Source organism: Uranotaenia lowii, chromosome 3, assembly GCF_029784155.1.
Source record: "Uranotaenia lowii strain MFRU-FL chromosome 3, ASM2978415v1, whole genome shotgun sequence".
Lineage (NCBI taxonomy): Eukaryota > Metazoa > Arthropoda > Insecta > Diptera > Culicidae > Uranotaenia > Uranotaenia lowii.
The window spans coordinates 59,828,866-59,852,776 of NC_073693.1; the positions used below are offsets into that span (position 1 = coordinate 59,828,866).

Consider the following 23,911-nt stretch of genomic DNA (forward strand, 5'->3'; position numbering starts at 1 on the left):
TGAGCATTCAACAAGTCTCAGCCGAAATTCGCCATTAGGAGGATAGTGTGATACGCCTGGCCGGCACATCTCCTCGGAGGTAATTCCTGGGGGCCAGATTGACCTGTGCTTGACAATCTGCGCATTGTGGATGTGTAAACTAAAAAAAAATAACAAAACAAAATATTCTCCATCCCCGGGCGCAAAGAAAGGGGGACAACCAAAACTGAAAGAAAAAAAAATCACAAAAAGAATTAGGTAGTTGAATGAGATTCCGATTCCAGATGCCGCCAACCGACGATGGGATCAAGATGTGGAGAATGAATAAAAAGATGGAGATTATAAATACAATTGTCAAACGGACGATTTGAACCAGTCGGTCCCATACGTTCGGTGGACTTCCGGAGAAAGAAGAAAAGTGCCATTACGAAAAGTGCTCCACGCACTGGCAGTTGAGCTTTGAGGATTTTTTTTTCGTCCCGTTCGCGTATTTCGGGGATCAGTTCGCGTGCGGTTTTAAATTGTTTCTTTTTCGCGGGAAGAATTGCTTTCAAGATTGTCCTGTGAAGTGAATTTTGTGAATCAGTTGGGGTATAATTTCAAGTGGAAGATCGTTGAACCTCTTGAAGTGAACCTGACAGGTTGATTGAAGTTAATTGTTCTGGGTGTTTAAAAACAATATTTGTGGTGTGTTAAGCAGTAGGAAAAGTTGCAAAATGTTTTCCAAAACGGTGTTGGTGAGTGTATGCCTGAAAGTTTACTGAATCAAAACCAAACGAACGCAGCGTTTTGTTTGAAAATGAAATAAAAAAAATCTATTCTTATTCTTTCTGGTCTAAAATAATGCATTTAGAATATATGTATTGATAGAAATTATAAGTTTTTTTTTAGTATTTTTTATTATTTACTTTTATTGAAGATTTGAAATTTTAAACAGATAATTTGGAATTTTTAAAGTCTTTTAGCTATAGAGTTTAAAAAAAAATGTAAGTGTATCAGAGTATCTGATAAGTAATAACTAAGCAGCAACGAAAATGAAGATATTCAAAACTTCAAAACTCTGAGTGAAGATTACAATACTTTGATTCTGTCTTACAATGATCACCACAGGGATATATTGCCATTTGAATTTTGGCTAAGTAGAATTACAACACAAAAATGAAAGTATTTATAGGTGACTAGCTGACCCGGTGTGCTTTGCTACACCTTCAAAAATTTTTGAAACTTGTGGTACCTAGTTATTTAACTTGTTATTTATTTGCACAAAATTTTAAGTTCAATTTCAATATCATTAAATTTTTTTTTCAAAATGAATTTGCAAATTTTTTATTTTGAAATCTTAATAATTTTTTTAAAATCCGTGTTTTAATCCTTTTTATGACTCTGAATTTCTTTGCTTAAAAAGTTTATAACTTATGCCAAAATATTTTTTTTTATAAATATGAAACTTTGTCAAACTATCATGTGAGAATTTTCAGTAACAAAATAACATCATGGTAGATTTATTTTACCTATTCGTTCTCGAATTATCATACGAATTACCCCCATTCCTATATCCCTAATTGAAAGAAGGTGGGTCTCATAACATCAGAAAAACACTTCTTGTATACAAATACGATCCCACGTCATATATGGCCCCATTCTCGATAAGTTCTCGAGTTATTCAAAAAATTGGTGTCCCTCTTCCTACTGTATATCTCCCCTCTGGCAAGAGAAGGGGTTCTCAAACCATCGAAGAAACATTGCTTGTACACAAATTTGCTCCCATGATAATTTAATTCTATTTTCTCGATAAGTTTTAGAAATATTAAACAAATTTTATCAATGCCCTCTTTTCCCTCTATATCGTTCCACTGATTTGTGGTAGTGATGCTAAACTACCGGAAAAAAACATATCTTGAGCTCGAATACCCTCTCATGCCAAATTTGGTTTCGATTGATTTATAAGTTGTCAAGTTATGCTATAAAATTTGTATCGGAGCCGCTCTTCCTACCTATCCCCTACCTGGAAGAACAGGATCAAGATTGAACATTCCGTGTATTCAAATACACTCCTATGCCAAATTCTTCCCTAGTTGCTAAATTGAATGATTGTTCCATTTGTTAGATAAGTTTTTGGTTTATTTGCTTGATTAGTTCTCGAGTAATGCGAATAATTGTAAAGTTCTCGAGTAATGCGAATAATTGTAAAGGAGCCCCCCCCCTCCCCCTCTCCCTCATATCACCCCACTGGAAGGAGGCAGTAGTACCAAATATTCACATAAACCTTCCCTGTGCTCAAATACCCTCTCAACCCAAATTTCATTCTATATGCTTAGTAAGTTCCCGAGGGATGTAAAAATTATATGGAAGGACCCTCCCCCCTTAAGATTTTCCGACTTGAAGGACGAAAGGTTCTCAAAATATCATAGAAACATTTATCGTAATCATATACCTTCCCACGTCAAATTGGGTGCCATTTGCTTGATTATTTATCCAGTTATGCTAAAAATTGTAAAGGAGCACCCTCCCCCCCTTTCTATATCCTCACTGGAAGGAGGGAGGGGTACCAAATATTCATAGAACTGTTTATCGTACCCATATACCCTTTCTAGCCAAATTTGGTTTCATTTGCTCGAATAGTTTTCAAGCTATGCAATAAAAAAGTGGTTAAAGGCCCCCCCCCCTTCTTCCTGTATCTCTAATGGAAGGAGGGAGGGGTTTGAAATAATCATAGAATCATTTTTCGTATTCCACTACCCTCCTATGCCAAATTTTGTTCCATTAGCTTGATTAGTTTTCGAGTTATATGAAAAATTGTAAGGTAGCCCCCCTCCCCCCTTCCTGTCATCCCATTGAGAAGAGGGAGGGGTACCAAATATTCATAGAAATATTCCTGGTTCCCAAATATCACCTCATGCCAAATTTGATACCTTTTGCTTGATGGGTTCTCGACTTATGCAAAAAATTGTCTTTTGTTTGGGAGGCCCCTCCCTCCCTTCATGAGAGAGGGAGGGGTCTCAAACCATAATAGGAACCTTCCCCTGCCTTAATTAGTTTTTGAGTTATGTAAAAAAAAATATGAAAGAGGCCTCTCCCCCTTCATATCTCCCTACTGGAAAGAGGGAGGGGTCTCAAATAATCATAGAAATATTTTTCGTATCCAACTACCCTCCCATGCCAAATTTTGTTCCATTTGCTTTATTGATTTTTGAGTTATGTTAAAAAAATGAAAGAGGCCCCTCCCCCCTTAAACTGGAAGGAAGGAGGGGTCTCAAATAATCATTGAAATATTTTTCGTATCCCAACACTTCTCCGTGCCAAATTTGGTTCCAATATCTTGATTAGTTTTCGAGTTATATGAAAAATTGTAAGGTAGCCCCCCTCCCCCCTTCCTATCACCTCACTGAGAGGAGGGAGGGGTACTTAATATTCATAGGAATATTCTTCGTACTCAAATACCACCCCATGCCAATTTTGATACCATTTGCTTGATGGGTGCTCGAGTTATGTAAAAAATTGTCTTTTGTTTGGGAGGCCCCTCCCTCCCTTATTGAAAGAGGGAGGGGTCAAAAACCATAATAGGAACCTTCCCCGGCCTCCAATACCCCCAACTGCCAAGTTTCACGCAAATCGGTTCAGTAGATTCCGAGTCTATAGGGAACAGACAGACAGACAGACAGACAGACAGACAGACAGACAGACAGAAATTCATTTTTATATATATAGATAAGATCAAAGCTAGAGCGCTATAAACAAAGTGTTTTAAAAACAGAATCACTTAAAATCGACCAACATTTTAGCAACGTCATGTATTTCATGCAGCTTAAGATTGGAAACCTAGATACAATTTTTATGTTGATGGTTATGAGGGATTTTTTTTTTCTAAATTTCGTATTTTTTACTATACTGGCTGTGATAAAACCTTTTTAAATATTCCAAAAACGAAATGAAATCTGCGGATGATAAGTGGAAAGTTGGAAAAAAAAGATTATAAATTTATAACACCCGTCAGTAATGAAAAAATTCTTGTTACCAAAATTTCGGAAAAGACTGCTTATAATTTTGCTTCTCTTCATCTCAACGTGGAATCAATTTGATAATCTAAAGCTTAGTTCTTTTAGAAATGGGACAGTTACGAATGCGTGTATCTCAAAAACCATTCGTTTGAACGAAATACTTTCTATGAAGAAAGTGAAGATAATGTTATGATATTTCATGAAAAAAATTGAAAAAAATTATTTACCGTTTTTTGTTAAAGAAATTTCTACTTTATTCTTGGTATCTCCCATTGACCGGCGCACACTTTTTTCAGTCATGGTATTGATCATTTTCTCCAATTTATACTTCGTAAAATCTATATTTTAGGTAGCTGCACTCTCCTTTTTCAATTTCTGATACTTTTCGGTCCAATACTTCTCTTTTAAAAGAAACTGGAAGCATTTTAGTGGATACAGTTGTTTCGAAATGAACAAATTTGTTTATTTTTTAACAACTTTTTTTAACGTTTTTTTTCGGTACCGGTTTTACAGCTTAAGAGCTTTGGAACTATCAAAAAAATGGTTGTTTGAGGTTGGATTTTAATGAGTCATCACTAGGCAACACTTTTAGCTTATCGGAAAAAATTTTTTTGGACATTTCTGCGATCTACCCTTAGTTTTTCACTTATTGAAAATTAAATATGCTGGTATGAGACTTGACTTCCCTGATGATCCTTGACCGTAGTTGCCGATCATGTTTTTCACTCCAATACTTGATTTGAACTTTGTGGACATTATTGACAGTGTTTACATACTTATCCACCACTAAAACTCAGTAATTCTTTGAATAATCAACGGTTTTGTCAGCTATCAATTTGATAATGACGAATTGTTAAGGAAACTGTGCAAAATTATTTTTTTCTTTTTCTTTTGCATCGTACATATCTCAAAAACGCGTAAATTTTAAATTTGGAAAAAAATAGGTCGAATAGTACTTTTTACAGACAAAAAAATGCTGTTAAAATTTTTAATATCCGATAACTAGTTAAAGAGCTATTAGCAAATGAAAGTGTCCCATTTCTAAAAGAACTAAGCTTTATGTGAATTCGAAGACAAATTAGAATTTCTGAAAATGATCCTGAATCTTTTTTTTTGTGTTGATGTTTTTTTGTTGATCAATTGATTAAACTCAACACTGATGCCTTTATTTTACTTTGTAATTTTAATCTTCAAAACTCATCTCACAGTCATATGTTTCTGCAATGAAGTAAATTGTAGCCTTTTATGAATTCCAAATTGCGAAATTTATTTGTAGTTTCTTATTTGTTAACCTGGTTCAAATTATGAATATAAGCTTGGTGCAGACCTGTTTGGAGCTATAAAAAACTTAAGTATAATAAAAAACTTACTGGAATTAAATTCAACAAAATTAAAAACAAGTTTGTTTTTGTTCGAGAAAACTTGTCAACTTAGTTCCTCTTATGAACCCTATAAATGAACTGACTCGAAGTATGTATGAAGAACTTACGCTACAATGCTTTGGTATGTCAATTACATTACTTCGATGGACTGAGATCTCTGTTTGATCACCGATTTGCGATGCGAACTATGAAAGGCCCCAAATATATCAAATTCTATAACACTGCCAAGGGCTCAATCTTTTCTCTATTTCGAAATGCAATTCATTGGTGAAAACTCTTAATAAATTAACATCAAATCCACTTTATATAAAATTACTGTAATTTTTTACAACAACATTTGTTTATTTACTTAAATTGTTAATGAAAGTATCTTCATCTTACTCGATTTACTACTCTAAGTTGTAATTTCAACTCATCTTGTAAATCCTTTTTTTTAAACTTTTATCATAACCGCTTGGTTGAAATCGGTGAGATTTTGGGAGCTTGACGTGGTTTTTTCACTTTTTTAAGCTGTATTCCCAATTCGAAATTAAAAAAAAAATAGTAATCTCCCAACTTTCATCATTGTTTACTCTCACCTCAATCTGTCCTCGTAATTTATTTATTTGTTTATTTTGTGAGAAACTAAAGCTGTTTTCTCAACATGTTGAGAAGGTATTTTGTTCAGCTTCAAACTTCTCACTCGACATGCATTTCTTTACATGTTTAACCGTCCATCCAACGCACTTGAAATTTTTAAAAATTTGTTGAAACTGTTCTCTATTTAAACTCCCTCAATCTCTATTATCATTCTCATTCATCTCTATTATCACAAGCTGTCACCTGAAGCTTCGTTGTTTATGCGATCAAATACCAAAGCCGTCATCTCAACACACTTTCCAGTTCCAGGATCAGTTCTCCACTCAATTGAAATTTAAACAATTCATTCGAGCTGCCCTCAAGAAATGTATAATATGTTCTCATTTCAAGCTGTTTAATTCCAATTTATTCCTGTAATTGTAAAACGGTCTTTACAAATGAAATTTAAATCAATTTTGAGCTGTCAGCTGGTTCATTCTTATTACAAACTAGATTCAAGCTTTCCTCACGAGACGCTTTTTACCTAATAGCTACAAAGTTTTGCTCTCGACTCGATTCATAGTTAAAACTTATTACAAGCTGTCCTATCAATACACTTGAAATTTCTATCGATACATTTAGGCTGTCCTCTCAACTCGCCCTTAAATTTCAAGCTGTCCTCTCAATTCACTTGGAATTTCTACCGATACGTTCAGGCTGTCCTCTCAACTCGCCTTTCAATTGCAAGCTGTCCTCTCTACTCACTTGAAATTTCTATCGATAGGTTCAGGCTGTCCTCTCAATTCACCCTACAATTTCAAGCTATCCTATCAACGCAATTGTGCTCTCAAGTCGCCCTTAATTTCGTTCAGGCTGTCCTCTCAACTCGCCCTTGAATTTCAAGCTGTCTACTAAATGCACTTGAAAGTTCTATCGATACGTTCAGGCTGTCTGCTTAATTCGCCTTCCAATTGCAAGCTGTTCTCTCTACTCACTTGAAATTTCTATCGATACGTTTAGGCTGTCATCTCAACTCGGCCTTAAATTTCAAGCTGTCCTCTAAATTCGCTTAAAATCTTCATCGATACGTTCTGACTGTCCACTCAACTCGCTCTTAAATTTGTTCAGGCTGTCCTCTCAACTCGCCCTCAAATTTCATGCTGTCCTCTCAACACACTTAAAATTTCTATCGATACGTTTAGGATGCCCTCTAAACTCGCCTTTCTATATCAAGCTGTCCTCTCAACTCGCTTGAAATTTCTATCTCCATCCTCTCAACCCGCCTTCTTATTTCAAGCCACCCTCTCAACCTGCTTGAAATTGTGAACATGATCAAGCTGCTTTACGACTAGCCCAATATTTCATTTTTATTTTTAGTTCATGTTTTCATCTCAATAGAATTTCTACTAAGCTGAATTCATCAATTCACACAAACAAACTAGTTAATTATGTCTCAACTCCCTTAAAATTTCTATCGATAAATTCAGGCTGATCTCTCAAATCACCTTCCATTTCAAAGTTGTCTTCTCAACTCACTAGAAATTTCTATCGATACGTTCAGGCTGTACTCTCAACTCATTCTTGAATTTTAAACTGTCCTCTCAACTCGCTTGAAATTTCTATCAAAACGTTCAGGCTGTCCACTCAACTTGCCTTATAATTTAAAGCTGTCCTCTCAACCCGCTTAAATTTGTAAAAATAATCCAGCAGCCCTTACGAATTGCTCAATATTTAATTTTTTTTTACTTGTTACATGTTGTCATCTCAACGGATGCTGATTTTCAAGCAAGTTTGTTGAAGATAAATTCATCGTGTATCGTTGAAAAGACATACACCGTCTTAGCCGATTCAGCCTTTACAGACAGAACTTAAGATTAACATTTAACACCCAGTACCGGTATGGGAATCGAATCCATTATCAATGGACCAGCAATTACAGGCTTAGCAGGAAACCTATATGAAATATAAAATCTGTTTTTGAAATTATTTATTAATTTTACTTATTTCAATCAAGGGTTCAGATTTTGCCTAGATATTCTAGATTCAGAGATACAATGCTTTAATAAAAATTTAATTCTACAATTATTAGAAATTCAAAAACATAACATTACAACTATTTTTGAAACCGCTAAAGAAAGTCTATGATTATTTGATATTAAAGACTTTAACTTATTAAGAACTTTGTTGAAGATTGCAAAACGATTGAAAAACAGACCCCGTTCGATTTTGACAAAATCCGTTCAAAACAGTTCGTTTAGGCAACATTAAAAAAGACGATTTTTATTAATCAAATTAATGTAAAAAATTAATGTAAAAAATAATATCAGCATAATTTTTAATTGAGCTAAATCAAAAAAAAAATATTATGTTTTATATTAATTTTGATTCATTTGAAATTGCCAAAAACGACCGGGTCTGTACCTGTTATTCAATGTAAGTTTTTAAAAATTTATGAAAATTCCAAAATATAACCTTTCTTAAATGAAAGCAACGTTTTCAAATTTGTTATTTGTGATTGCCTTAACCCGAAATTTAAACTCTGATTTTCAATAACTTCATGTGATCATAAGTTATACCGAAATTTATTTTTTAATTCATATGGAATCTTCCCTTCGACGCTCCGAATACGGGGAGGATCTCAAATTAAGCATAATCGAAAAAACTAAATTTGTATTAAAATGACGTTACACGTTACATATGGTTTCATTTGCTAAATGGGTTCTCGAGTAGGAAAAAATTAGATAACCTCTCTTCTTCCTATCCACCTAATGGAAGGATGGAAGAGTCCCAAAACTTCTGAGATAATCAATCTTCAATACAAAGATTTTTTTGTTCAAAATCTCCAAAATTTTTAATCTATGCTATACAAGGTTGCATATTAGAGTGCCTCAAATGACCCGACTTTTGAAAATGTTATACGCTGTAGGCTAAAATTGATGCTAGTCCTAGTACAAGATCTCATACCAAATTTGGGCCAGATCCGATCACGGGAAGGGGTCGCTCAACGAGCCTGAAGTTTGTGTGTGATTTTTAGACATTTTGTTTGGGAAACACGCAAAACCAGTTTTTCATCAATAACTTTTGTGGCTTGTGATATAGCTCAGTTGGCAAGTCTGTTGTCTCCTGAGCCAATGTCCGCGAGTTCGAGCCCAAGAGTAAACATCGAACACAGTGGTACCGGATAAGTTTTTCAATAACGGTTCGCCAACCGCAATGTTGATAAAGTCGCGAAAGCCATAAAGATGGTAAAACGACTATAATCGAAACAAAAATAAATCAATATTTTTTATTCTCGTCGGCCGATTTCTTTCAAAAACGGGTTTTCTTAAAGCTTATACTATGAAAAATATTTCATCCGAAGACTGCATTTCGATAAGAGTTAAGATAAAAAAGTTATTAGGCTTCAAAAATAGGCTAACTTTTTTAAGGATGGTATTCATCACTGTTAATGAGTCGAGGCGGTCGAACATATTGACGCCTTATTAACAGTGCTGAATACCACTGTTAATAAAGTTAGCGCAGTTTTGAAGCCTGTTTACTTTCTTATCTTAACTCTTATCGAAATGTATTCTTCGGATGAAATATTTTCCATAGTTTAGGCTTTGAGAAAACCCGTTTTGAAAGAAATCGGCCGACACGAACCAAAGTTATTGATGAAAAACTGGTTTTCCATGTTTCTCTCGAAAAAAATGTCTCAAAATCTCATACAAACTTCAGGCTCGTTGAGCAACCGCTTCCCGTGATCCGATCTGGCCCAAATTTGGCATGAGATCTTGTACTAGGACTAGGATCAATTTTAGCCTGCAGCGTATAACTTTTTCAACAGTCGGGTCATTTGGGGCACTCTAACCAGCAATGATGTTAATTTTTTTAAAGTTTTTCAATGTCAAACGATATTCCCCTGTTAAACAGCTAATAACTTTATTGCCTCAGAAAATACGAAGTTACGATTCTAGACAAAGTTTTACAGTGGAATATTTCTTTGAGAGAATTAATAAATTCGCACGAACACCATAAGCAGGCTCGGTTCCGCAGAAGAAACAAAAACTATGTTGATTTTTCAGTACAAAATGTTCAATTTTGTCATACAAACCAAGGTTGCCGAAGTCACAAAAAAAATCTGTAATTTCACAGAATTTTGAACAAATTTTCATCACAGAATCTGTGTCACAGAACACAGAATTTTGAAATATTCACAGATTTCACAGAGTTTTTGAATTTTGAAAGGATTTCCGAAATTATCATTTTTTGGCCTTAATTTGGCCTTAATAATAATAATTTAGAATTTTAACCTTGAATTAGGAAAGTATGACAACATTGGTAATGTAAATTAACTTTTCCCAACTAAAATGTTAAAAGATCCAATTTATCATGAATTTTCAATGAAATTTAAGGAAATAGCATCACAGAAAACCTTCACATAATTTTTGGTAATATCACAGAAAGTCAGAATTATTTTTCTCAAAAACACAGATTTTTTTCGGTAACCTTTATACAAACATAAAAGTTCAAATAGACTCATGTAAACGTTCCTTGAAAATTCTGCAAAAAAATATGGAGGAGTTTTGAACTAAAACGAAACTTTTTAGACCCCAGGATTTGAAAAATTCAAAAATGTTGTTTGGATTTGAATAAATTTTCACCGAAAAATATCAACCGAAAATAAGAAGGTTTTTTCGAAGAAGATTTCCCCGAAGATGGATTCCCCGAAAGCGCATGATAATTAGACAGAGCCGATTTGTGGTCATTTCTCAAACCCTGGGGTCTCAAAAGCTTCGTTTTGGTTTCAATTTCATCCATAATTTTTTGCAAAATTTTTGAATAACGTTTACATAAGTAAATTTAAACTTTTAGGTTTGTATGGTATAATTGAATATTTTGTTCTAAAAATCAAAATCATTTTTGTATCTTCTGCGAAATCAAGCTTGTTAATGGTTTTGATGCCAATTTTTAAATTATTTAACAGAAATTTTCCGCTGAACAACGTTGTTGAAGACCATAACTTCATATCTCGTCAGGCAGAAAAATTATAAGCTGTTTAACAGGGGTATATCTTTTGGAATTGTAAAATAATAAATTCAATTGACATCTCTGCTGGGTGCCTAGCGAAATATTGCATGCAAAGTAGTCATGCAATACCCTGCTTTAAAAAAAAACATTGTAACTTATATTGATAAATATATAAATTATATTGGTCTTAAAAGTGATAAAAATAATAGATCATACGTTTAATAAATTTTAAATAAAAATTTTTCGCAACGGTATTTGGTATTTTTAAATCCAAAATTATCAAATTAAAAATAAAAGTTAATTATTCAGAAACTGATTTAAAAACTCCATTTGATACTTTTTCATTAATAAATCAGAATGCAGATGAATGAAGTCTCAGCTGAGGATCATTCAAATACTCGGCAACATGAATTGTATTCATCCAGAAAACTTACAAAAAACCCAAAGAAGTGAGCGATTTGTCCGCCCTCCTGAAAGTGGCATCTTCATCAATCTGTGTACCTACACCTCGAGATGTTCGAGATGATGTCAAGCATCAGATAATTACAAACAATCTCTTGTCTCCGCAAATACACAATTACCCACTTAGGATTTTAATCCCTGCGGCAAAGACGCCGAGGGAAGTTTCGAATTTATTTTATGTATAAATACCTGCCGATTGTGGGCGTTCCGGTTGCTCGTGTTGCGCGCCTTCCTTTCAAATTTCAAATATTTTTTTCTACGACCTGTGATGTGCGATGATGACCGTTTCAATTCTCGCCCCACTCATTTTGTGACACCTTCTTCGGTCAATATTGGTCCAGATGCGTTTCAAATTTGCATCCAAAAGTCAAACACAAACTTCTGCAGGCAAGCGCCGCCAGGATTATGGTTGCTTACGATTATTATTAGTATTATTAGTATTATTAGAAGTATTATTAAATAATCTGGAACGAACTTCAAAGATCTCAAAATAAAAAATATAGGAAAGACATTGTACTAAGTTCCCTTCTTTCAAACAAATTTCTTCCAGTCGAATCAGAAAGTTGACATGCTCCTGTTAGATGAACTGAGCTTTCGTTGGGCAAGATTGTGTTTTGATTTCCGATTTGTTATTTGACTTTTCATTTTCGGCTCTGATTCCTTTCGGAAGCGAATGGCTGGATGGCTGGTAGCCCACTTTAAACACAGCAGGTTCGGACCATTACCAGAACATTTGCCTCACCAGGCCGCAAAACAGTTAAGTCAAAAAATTTATGATAGAGTTCAATCGAGTTCTTATTCAGTTGTTTTCAGTCTTAATTAAATGCAACCAAGAGTTTTTATTTTGAGTATTTTCTTTCCTGAGTAATTCTCCCTCAATTTGGAACTTTTTTTTGTGGTTTTTGTGTTTTTTGTAAATTTTGTAAATTTTTGTCATTTTTGTCAATGTTTGTTAATTTTTGTCAATATTTGTGAATTTTTGTCAATTTTTGCAATTTTTGTCAACTTTTGTCAATTTTTGCAATTTTCGCCAATTTTGTAATTTTTGTCATTTTTGCCATTTTTATCATTTTTGTCATTTTTGTCATTTTTGTAATTTTTGTAATTTTTGTCATTTTTGTCATTTTTGTAATTTTTGTAATTTTTGTCATTTTTGTCATTTTTGTCATTTTTGTCATATTTGTCATTTTTGTCATTTTTGTCATTTTTGCCATTTTTGTCATTTTTGTCATTTTTGTCATTTTTGTCATTTTTGTCATTTTTGTCATTTTTGTCATTTTTGTCATTTTTGTCATTTTTGTCATTTTTGTCATTTTTGTCATTTTTGTCATTTTTGTCATTTTTGTCATTTTTGTCATTTTTGTCATTTTTGTCATTTTTGTCATTTTTGTCATTTTTGTCATTTTTGTCATTTTTGTCATTTTTGTCATTTTTGTCATTTTTGTCATTTTTGTCATTTTTGTCATTTTTGTCATTTTTGTCATTTTTGTCATTTTTGTCATTTTTGTCATTTTTGTCATTTTTGTCATTTTTGTCATTTTTGTCATTTTTGTCATTTTTGTCATTTTTTGTCATTTTTGTCATTTTTGTCAATTTTGTCAATTTTGTCAATTTTGTCATTTTTGTCATTTTTGTCATTTTTGTCGTTTGTTTTTTTTTGTCATTTTTGTTTTATAATTTTAGTAATATTATTTTTGACTTTTGTTGTTGCGCAACTTTTGAGGCTTTTTGGGTTATTCAGGTTCAGTTAATTCTCAAACAAAATAATGCCAAATAGTCTCCAACTAACTGGGTCAATGACAGAAATGGAGTTTCCCCCGGGATGAGATCAGGAGATGGCGAAGATTCGAATCGAAGTCCAACGGCTGGCGCAGCTTTTCTGCTGGATCATCGTATTAGTGGAAGAGTGATTGATGGATTTATTGAATGGATGCTCCCTATTTGGAGGCTTGATCTCGGGGGCGTTGCTAACAATGAGGACCGGGGAAAGTTTAATGAGTTTGGCAAATTCATAAATGGATGCTACGAGCTTCTAATGATGGATGAATTTGTATTCGGAAGTTGAATCGTAAAATGCTCGACAATCGTTAACGGCTTATGAATGGTTTTATGATGCATAATATGTTGATTTAGTTCCACAGTTGATCATTTTCAAATACTTTTATTACAGTATATTAAACTTTTTTTTTCGATTAGATTATTTAAAGAGTTTGTTTAGTTTTTTTAAATCGAAATTTCATTACGAATAGCATATAGAAATAAGAAAACAATCGTTCATAAGTTAAATTTAATTTGTCCTTTTGTTTTCAAATGTTACATTTTGTGCGATCAATGCCAAGAATTCAAGCTTGTATTTAAATTAATTTTGCGCGGTACTGTCTATAAGTTGACAATTAAATTGACCATCGCATATTTAGAGTTGTTCGAATGACTTTTTTCGATTTCCATATTAAAATATGCATTGTATTGTAAGAATAGAGCGCCACTTTAACTTCAATCGTTTTGTTTCGTTTTCCAGTTCTTCGCTACCATTGCAATCGCCTGCACGTATGCAACGCCAGCGAACTCGATCGGTTCTTCAGCTCCGAAAAATCATCGCACGGCAAAGTTCGTACGTGAGTTTTCGCCAAACATCGACTTGCAACGATTGCAGACGGCCGATTTTCCCTCCTACAATATTCCCGAACCTTATGGTGAGTTTTTTTTTCAAATTCAAACGCCATAAATGTGATTAAGTTATAATTTTTTTTTACCGTCCAGGTCCTGGTACGTACGCTTTTGGGTACGAAATTCACGACCCCGATAGTGGGAATGTTCAGTTTCGAGACGAGGAAAAACTTCCCAATGGGACGGTGAAGGGATCTTTCGGGTACATGCAACCGGATGGAAGCGTTATCATCACCCGGTTTGTGGCGGATTTGTTCGGCTATCGGTAAGTGTGGGCATGATTATATTAACTCTAAGCTTCGCAATCCACAAATTTTTGAGAAAATTTACGGCTTATGTTCTATCTTCCTTTGATAACTCATGTGTCTCAAATAAATTCCGTCACTTCTGAAAATTAAAAAATATTTCTTTTGGATTATTTGTGACACTTTACCAACGTTTTGGCATTCGTGTCAAATTTAAAAATAATGGTTTATGTCACTATGAAAGCTTACTAATGTTCGTTATTTAGTTTAAAAAAAAGAAAAATCTGATGGAATTTAATTCACTGACTATACCATAAATATTAAAACCTAGATAAAATGAAATAAATATTCACTAACTAAATGAGTTTGAGTGAATGAAATCAGAATACGTAGTTAATAATTTGAAATGGTTCCCAAAAAAAAAAAAAAAACTCTAAGATTAGGTAGGAGGAAAAGAGTAAAGTAACAACTTGGGACTTGATTGAGTGGAATGTGAGACACTTGAAAATATGAAAAGAAGCAAAAATACCTGTTCAAACTGCTAAAAAATTATACAAAGTAAACCTTACAAATCAGGTGATTTTTCCAACATACGGGGTAAGATGATCCCTAAATTGCTGTTCTTCGTTTGATTGATATTTCTGAAATGTGGTCATTTCCAGTTTAAAGAATTCTGGTATTCGGTGGGAAGGCGAGCAGTGGGGGTGGAAAAACAAAAAGATGCAATTCGTGCTCATTCTTGGGAGATCTTTTTTTTGAGTCGCTTCAAAAAATTTTTTTTTACTTCATCGCAACTCAATGTTATTTTTTAGAAAATCATGCATCTACCAAATGAAAATCCAAGTGAAAATCCAATAGAAAATGAACTTTAAAGAGTTCAAGTGCTTTGAAAAAAAGATTCAAACACAAAAAGTTTTGCTTAAACTGAAAGTGCCTATCTTGCCTCAAGTGGCCATCATACCCGAATTTCTCCTTTCTAATTTTGCTTTGTTACATGTACATGGTAACTCGGAACTTCGATTTCCCTCTTTTAAATTCAACGCATCTTCGCGGACACAACTGTGTTCTCTGAAACTAGTTGATAGACTGACTCTCACATCGATGAAACCTAACTCAAACCCAGTGAAGCCAACAACATTTTTTTTTTCAAATTTCAGGAGGAATAAAACTCATGGTTTAACGGTAATTTCGGTTGAAGTGAGGACATTTTTTTTATCGTCAATCCACATTTTGACCTCCACCGATGTCATTAATGCAGTTCCAAACTACCCATTTTTCATCATATTTACAAAAATCAGGGAAAATCAGGATCTTTTCCAAAAACCAGGGAAAAACGGAGGCTTATCTGGTAGATAAATAAAGGTTACCTGATTTTTTTCAGCATGTATCCGGGCCGGACAAATCCAGCCAATTTAAAAAAAACTTGGCAATATCCGAGAATTTGATTGAAAATTGACGACCATAAATCCGGGCAGTATCCGGATGATATCAGGGCAAAGTTAGTCAAAAGCTAACCCAGAAATAACTCTACAAAAGTCAACAAAAAAAAGCTTGAAAAATGTTTTCATTTAAACTTGTTAAAACATTTCGTTTTAGAGGCATTGTTGGGTTCAGGTCCCTATTTTTGTATAAAAGCCTCATTGAAGCTAGGAGTTTTGGTAGGAAACTTTAGGAGCATAGGAGGTACAGGACAAATTCATCACCCGTAATGCTGGCCTAGCATCTCACAGGGTTTGCTTTCCCCATCTTTACCTTTCTTAATCCTCCCCACGTTTATGGGTAGATCGTAGAGATCTCTGCATCTACCGTTCAAGTAAACGTGAGTCACTTAAAGCGACTAATATACCCTTCCCTCTCCCTACACAGTCCGCAGGGTTCGGCCAGGTCACCTTCAACACTCTGTGGGAGCAAGTTTTTCAATTTAAGAGATTCTATAGTCTTAGGCAACGAATCGGAAGACTTTGCTTCTTTTGAAATTACAAGTCAGGAAGTGTAACATCTAGAAAAGAAGGTGGTACAATTCACAAAGACTGTTATTTCATAAAACGGAGAGTTGACGAGTAGCGCCAACCGAAGTTTTAGGCGACTGTTTATGCGAATGCGAATGCGAATGCGAATGCGAATGCGAATTGTTGGGTACAGATTCCTTTTACCTTGGTTGGTGTAAATCCTTCGACAGCCTTGGCGAGGTCCGACCTATCCCAACACTGATTCCCGATCGTGTTAAACTAAAGGTCTTCCAAATTTGACCTACGATCACTACATGCATTCGCATGCAACTGAATTCTACTGAATTCTTGGGGTTTTTCAAAATATAAAAGCCGTCTAGGCAGTAAAACAGTTTCACTTCAACTTAAAAACTTATAATTACTGTTTCACTTAAAACTAACTTTAAAATATTCAGGCAACAAAAAGCGGATAAAGTATTCCGGCGAACGCTCGATGTGAGCTGGGTGTGTATTAGATTTGGACTGGCAGGTCTTCAGATCCTCCGCTTTATCTGCGTCCTTGGAGGTTCTGAGGTGGAACTCACTCTCGTGCGATGATTTTGACTATCGCGATCGACCGCGATCGCACCGTATCAGCTTACTCCCATCTCTCGATTGTTGTTGCTTCTCTGGTCATCGGCTATTGTGTTCTGCTAGACAACAAATAGCAACAATGCCCAGGCCGGGTTCACAAAGGGTGATTTGTGGGTAATTTGTTGTGACGGGGTCTTCACAATGCCTTTGCCGTATCAGAAGCTGGTGTTTTGACTGGGTCGAACGGTGTTGAGCCAAACCGGTTTTCGAGAGTGCATCGAACTTAATTAGCATGTGATGTCAGTGATGCTCAACTACTAAACAGGCATAAATAAAATAAAATGCACCTACATAAAAAATTGTACTTTTTTTGTTCGATTTGCCTGAATAAAGTGAATAAATCAAGGCAAAACTGGGCATTTTTCAATCAGGTTGGACCGCCAAAAATCAGGCAAATTTTAAAAAATCAGGAACATTGTCAACCTTGCTTAAACACCTATACCGAGTTTTATATTTATTATATGCGTGATATCGATGTTAATCGTTTGTACGTTCACCAATACTTTTATCGATCGATGGGTTATCGCATTCGCTTGAGTGTCGAAAACCAGAACACTAACCATACTCGCAGAATTTATCAACCTTACATCAGACAGTACACAATCAGAAATAGATCTCAAATTTGTTAAACCATCAAAACTCGTATATTCTTAAAACCCTGTTTTTATTTTATTTTAAGATTTTTTTATTTCTTGAGGTCGAATGACCTTAATGGATTGAGTTCCTAAAAAAAGGAAACAAATTTTTTTTATTCCTTAGCAGTAAATTTAGTCTTAATAATTTAGTTTTAGTTTTTTCATCTTAATTCTTATAAATAAATAATTAATTTGTAAATAATTAAAATGGATCTCTTCAAAGGAATATTCTTCCACTGTGATTCATTGAGTAAAAAAAAATGTTTAAGAAATTTGAAATTTATCTTGAGGAATAGTTTTTAGTTTTATGGGAATGCATTTACACTCGTTATCGATGAATTGAGTGAATGAAATTATAATCGTAAGTACAGAACCTACCCGATATACGCACATGTGCGGGTTACTGAATCAATTTCTAATATTCTCCAAATTTTTTGGACCAGTATAATTTTTATGTTTTTAATAAATTCCAAAAAAAAAATTGCATGTCATTGAATGTTGTTCAAATAAAACCACAACTACTTAAATAAAGCAAATGACACTAGGTACCTTAAAAAGGACATAAATGGAAAAAAACCTTTAACAGAAAAACAGACACAAACATAAGACAGAAAATCAATAACAAATGCTTAAAATATACTCAATTTGATCACAATGACAAATAATCCAAATATTGCAGTTAAATCAAACATCATAAATAATACAAACAAGAAATAAATATGAATAAACACATCTAAAAATTCCAAATACACTGAGGTTTTTTTTACGCGGTTTTTTTACACGGTATTTTTTACGCGGCTTTTTTACGCGGATTTTTGAATAAACGCGTTTTTTTACGCGGATTTTCGGATTAATGCGGTTTTTCAGAGAAAATATTCTAAGACTTTTTCAAAGGAAAACACTTAGAATCTTTTTGTAGTTGGAAAATCTTAGCTCTGAGACTAAGAACGTGATACATGAGATCTGAGACCTGAGACCTGAGACTTGAGACCTGAGACATGAGACCTGAGATTTGAGACCTGAAGTATGAGACTCGAGATCTGAGACACGAGACATGAGGCCTGAGACTTGAGACATGAGACATGAGACATGAGACATGAGACATGAGACATGAGACATGAGACATGAGACATGAGACATGAGACATGAGACATGAGACATGAGACATGAGACATGAGACATGAGACATGAGACATGAGACATGAGACATGAGACATGAGACATGAGACATGAGACATGAGACATGAGACATGAGACATGAGACATGAGACATGAGACATGAGACATGAGACATGAGACATGAGACATGAGACATGAGACATGAGACATGAGACATGAGACATGAGACATGAGACATGAGACATGAGACATGAGACATGAGACATGAGACATGAGACATGAGACATGAGACATGAGACATGAGACATGAGACATGAGACATGAGACATGAGACATGAGACATGAGACATGAGACATGAGACATGAGACATGAGACATGAGACATGAGACCTATAAGACATATAAGACATGAGACCTGAAACATGAGACATGAGTCCTAAGACATGAGACATGAGATCTGAGACATGAGACATGAGACCTGAGACCTGAGACCTGAGACATGAGACATGAGACATGAGACATGAGACATGAGACATGAGACATGAGACATGAGACATGAGACCTGAGACATGAGACATGAGACATGAGACATGAGACATGAGACCTGAGACCTGAGACATGAGACCTGAGACATGAGACCTGAGACCTGAGACATGAGACCAGACACATGAGACATGAGACATGAGACATGAGACCTGAGACCTGAGACCTGAGACATGAGACATGAGACATGAGACCTGAGACATGAGACCTGAGACATGAGACCTGAGACCTGAGACATGGAACATGAGACCTGAGACATGAGACATGAGACGATCTAAATTCCACACTGTCAAATAAGCCTCACTATATTCTACTATTATATTAATCTAATTGATTTTGTTTTTTATCTTAAAAATAAACTATCATTGAACGCAAATTTTAAAATAATCATGGTTCATACGCGTTTTTTTTTAGTAACGTGTCTTTTTGCGCGAATTTTTTAATTAAAATGGATTTTTTACGTGGATTTTCGAATTTCGGGGTTTTTACATGGATTTTCGAATTAACGAGGTTTTTTTTACGCGGATTTTCGAATTAAAGCGGTTTTTTTTTACGCGGATTTTCGAATTAACGCGATTTTTTTTATGCGATTTTTTTACGTGGGGCGAAATACCGCGTAAAAAAAACCTCAGTGTAATTACTTAAAATTCTCCAAAACTTAAGAAAATTTCTATCTAAAAACCTGACTAAATCCGGGCATTAATTTCAAAATTATTGGCCAAAAATTCAAGAATCACTCAACAAAAATCAAGATTAAAAAAACTAAAAAAAAATTGTCATCATAATTCATCAGTATAAATATTTTTTCAGGCTTTCCAAAAACGTTTCATGATTATTTCTATGGAACCTGGGCAAAATCCGGACTTTTTCAATGAAATCCGGGCTACCAGACGGGACCGGACTTTTCTCAAATTTTATACTAAATATCCGGCTTTGCCGGATAAAATCGGGCGATCTGGAAACATTTACATTACAAAAACGTGTTAATAATCCTATAACACAAAGCAACAAAATTCACATTTTCCGCGATGCACAAAAATTTAGAACTACATATCTTTTAATAATTAAGGAACGCTTGATCCATATACACTAAAGTTTTTTTATACGCGGTATCAAATCGGCCGTTGGCATACAGAACTTGGAATATTTTTTCCTAAAATACGTGTTTGTTCATGAAAACTGCCCAAATGAATCGTGCACGTTATTTAGTTTTCCCTTATCAACTCGTGTTTTCGAGATAACATTTCTAAAATAGGATTAAAATCATTTGAAAAATTTGTGATTTTTTTCAGCAGAATTGTAGAAAACCGCGAGTCGTTTTGACTTCTGAAATTGCTGTTAAAGAAGATTTTTATTTGTTTTTCCTCGTTCTGTAAATTGTAAGAAATTTATACTTAAAAGATTCTTAGTTATTTCATAAAAAGCATAAGCCAGACGGTTTGCAGTCTGTTGCAAATTTTTTGAAGAATAAATTTAAAATCTAACATTTTGACACCAACTTTGATTATTTATGATGATGATCCCAGATTTCTAGGGACGGTTTTTAGATCGTTTTTTAAATAAAATGATTCAAATCTTACTCTATTTAGTAGATTAGTCTCATAGAAACTTTTTTTAAAGGCTTCTAGAACCAATATCGGATCACGAAGGAGTGTCATTTATTTATAACTCTGTATATTTTTCTCCATTTTATCATGGCATTTTGATTTTCAGCACAGTCATTAAAATATTCGTTGTATAGGATTAAAAAATAAAGCTCAATCAGCCAAAACTAAATTGGGTAGTTGATTGGACAATGTTAGACGAACAGCTAAACACGCAGAATCTTATTAAAACTTGATGTTTCCTCGGAGAGATTCCCTTCACTTAATTCTACGCGTACAACTTTCGATATGATGACTAGCATATTACAAATACTTAAACTTTTTTTTTTCACAGGGCCAACACCGAAATAAAACAACCGGATGGACAAGTATTGGCATCGGTTCCATCGCGCTCCCAATCGGAAACTCTCAAAGGTCAAGGCAGCGCTCCCGAGCCCATGGTCACAGCCGGTGCTGTTCAATATCCAACGATTATGCTTCCACCGACCTACAACCCAGTACTGAACCCAAACTTTATTGATCCTCAATACACCAACGCCATCCTGAGTCATATTCGCAATCAACAATTCTACCCTTCGCAAGGTTTGGTGCAGTATCCATATGGAATCCCAACAATGACCCAGTTACCATACGGAGGACAACCCTTGGTACCCACTTTCTACGATACGCCCACGAATGGAAACTTTTTCTCCACCCTCGTCAATCAATTCCCGACGAGCTTGGTACCTTCGAACTTCTACAACAACCTGCAGACCAGTTTCCCGAATGTCCTGCCTCAGCAAAACCCATTCAGCACCATTGCTACCAATTTCCAAAGTGGCTATCAACAATTTGCCCAAAACAATCCTTTCAATGGATTCATCAACAACGCCCAATCTCAGCTTCAACAGTTTTACCCGCAGCAAAATCCGTTCGCCGGATGGTTTGGCCAGAATCCCCCGAAAGGCCCGCAATCCCAGGTCTATCTGCAGCAAACACCTGGCGGCAGTGGTGCCATCTACTCGGAAAGTGGAATCCCATCCGGAGTTTATGGGGATATGCCGCTGATGATGGGGAACATGATGGGAAACCGAATTCCTACCACCAAACGTCGCATTACCGGAACCACCAAGCGGAAAAATGGCTACAAAACCCGCGATGGAACCGATTGGTTGGATGAGTTCCTGGAAACCCGGAAGGCAGAGGTTATCTACGGAGTGACGACTGCGATGCCGGAGGAGGCGAAGAAGACCACCACCGGGGGAAGCAGTTGATCGGGGGAGGATTGGATTGGATTGTCTAACTTATTTATTTATTTGAAATTTTGAATTATGACGTTTATAAAAATTAAAAATAACTTTGCCAATGTTTGATATTCACTTGTTAAAAGAAAACATCCCATGATGTTTACATAAATAACTAAATGAAAAAGAATCGTTTCCTTTCCCATCATTTTCCAAATTGTATATTATTTCTTGTGGCAATATATGATTTCAAATAGGAATGCCAGATCCCTAACCAAAGCTGATGACGCAATGGAGTTGTTCTCTGTTCTGTTACTGAAGTAGTTTCCATTTTTTTGTGAAAAGATAACGATCTTTTTAAAAATATATATGGAAAAAATCCAGCGAAAATGGACTTTTGCAGAATTGGTTCACAACTCTAGGATTCGTTAGATTTTTTCAAATTAAACTTGAGAAGAAATCCTTTAAAAATGGTACCTTTTCAATATTGATTGATCTCTTAAGAATTTCAGCGTTTTTGCTTTGGATTAAATATTAACCCAAACAGAATTTTCTTGAAACCACAAACAAAGTTTAATATGAATTTGAACAACTTTTGTTTGAAAAAAATTGTATTAACAATAAATCACAGCCTTAGATTATGAACCATCTTTCTATTTGATTTGACCCCATGAAGATTCCTTCAAAAATGGTAGCTTTTATTCTGGTTTTCATTCAAGCCATTATGAAATCTCTCGTTTACCGTTTGGACCATATATTTCCCCAAACATCTTCCAGCGTGTGATGAAAATCGTTCTTAGTGGACTCTAACCTAAATAATAGTTTTCATACAAAGATCAGCTCTTATTTGCGCTTTAAAGACAAAAATTGGTATGAAACTATGTTTACTTCAGTAAGGTTCTGGCCAAATAAAAATAATAGCATTAAGGTATCAGTTTCCCGAAAAAGAAAAAGAAAAAGAGATATTAAGTAAACGGGACAAAAAGACCAAAAAAAAAAAACAAAAATGACAAAAATGACAAAGATGACAAAAATGACAAAAATGACAAAAATGACAAAAATGACAAAAATGACAAAAATGACAAAAATGACAAAAATGACAAAAATGACAAAAATGACAAAAATGACAAAAATGACAAAAATGACAAAAATGACAAAAATGACAAAAATGACAAAAATGACAAAAATGACAAAAATGACAAAAATGACAAAAATGACAAAAATGACAAAAATGACAAAAATGACAAAAATGACAAAAATGACAAAAATGACAAAAATGACAAAAATGACAAAAATGACAAAAATGACAAAAATGACAAAAATGACAAAAATGACAAAAATGACAAAAATGACAAAAATGACAAAAATGACAAAAATGACAAAAATGACAAAAATGACAAAAATGACAAAAATGACAAAAATGACAAAAATGACAAAAATGACAAAAATGACAAAAATGACAAAAATGACAAAAATGACAAAAATGACAAAAATGACAAAAATGACAAAAATGACAAAAATGACAAAAATGACAAAAATGACAAAAATGACAAAAATGACAAAAATGACAAAAATGACAAAAATGACAAAAATGACAAAAATGACAAAAATGACAAAAATGACAAAAATGACAAAAATGACAAAAATGACAAAAATGACAAAAATGACAAAAATGACAAAAATGACAAAAATGACAAAAATGACAAAAATGACAAAAATGACAAAAATGACAAAAATGACAAAAATGACAAAAATGACAAAAATGACAAAAATGACAAAAATGACAAAAATGACAAAAATGACAAAAATGACAAAAATGACAAAAATGACAAAAATGACAAAAATGACAAAAATGACAAAAATGACAAAAATGACAAAAATGACAAAAATGACAAAAATGACAA

General features: G+C 34.3%; 1 protein-coding gene across 1 annotated transcript; it reads left to right on the forward strand.

The window, feature by feature from the left end:
• Window positions 1-366: 366 nt before the first annotated feature.
• LOC129755985 (uncharacterized) lies at window positions 367-22,094 on the forward strand. Its single transcript, XM_055752730.1, has 4 exons — window positions 367-716; window positions 13,908-14,082; window positions 14,150-14,321; window positions 21,119-22,094. The coding sequence occupies exons 1-4, from the start codon at window positions 696-698 to the stop codon at window positions 22,035-22,037; spliced, it is 1,287 nt and encodes a 428-aa protein (XP_055608705.1). The 5' UTR covers window positions 367-695; the 3' UTR covers window positions 22,038-22,094.
• Window positions 22,095-23,911: the final 1,817 nt, after the last annotated feature.

What these genes read in the sequence shown, in the direction of transcription:
- LOC129755985 (XM_055752730.1), top strand. Translation starts at nt 696, where the DNA reads ATGTTTTCCAAAACGGTGTTG. An exon ending in TGTTTTCCAAAACGGTGTTG is followed by an intron (nt 717 to 13,907) that starts GTGAGTGTATGC and finishes TTCGTTTTCCAG; the next exon opens with TTCTTCGCTACCATTGCAAT. An exon ending in CAATATTCCCGAACCTTATG is followed by an intron (nt 14,083 to 14,149) that starts GTGAGTTTTTTT and finishes TTTACCGTCCAG; the next exon opens with GTCCTGGTACGTACGCTTTT.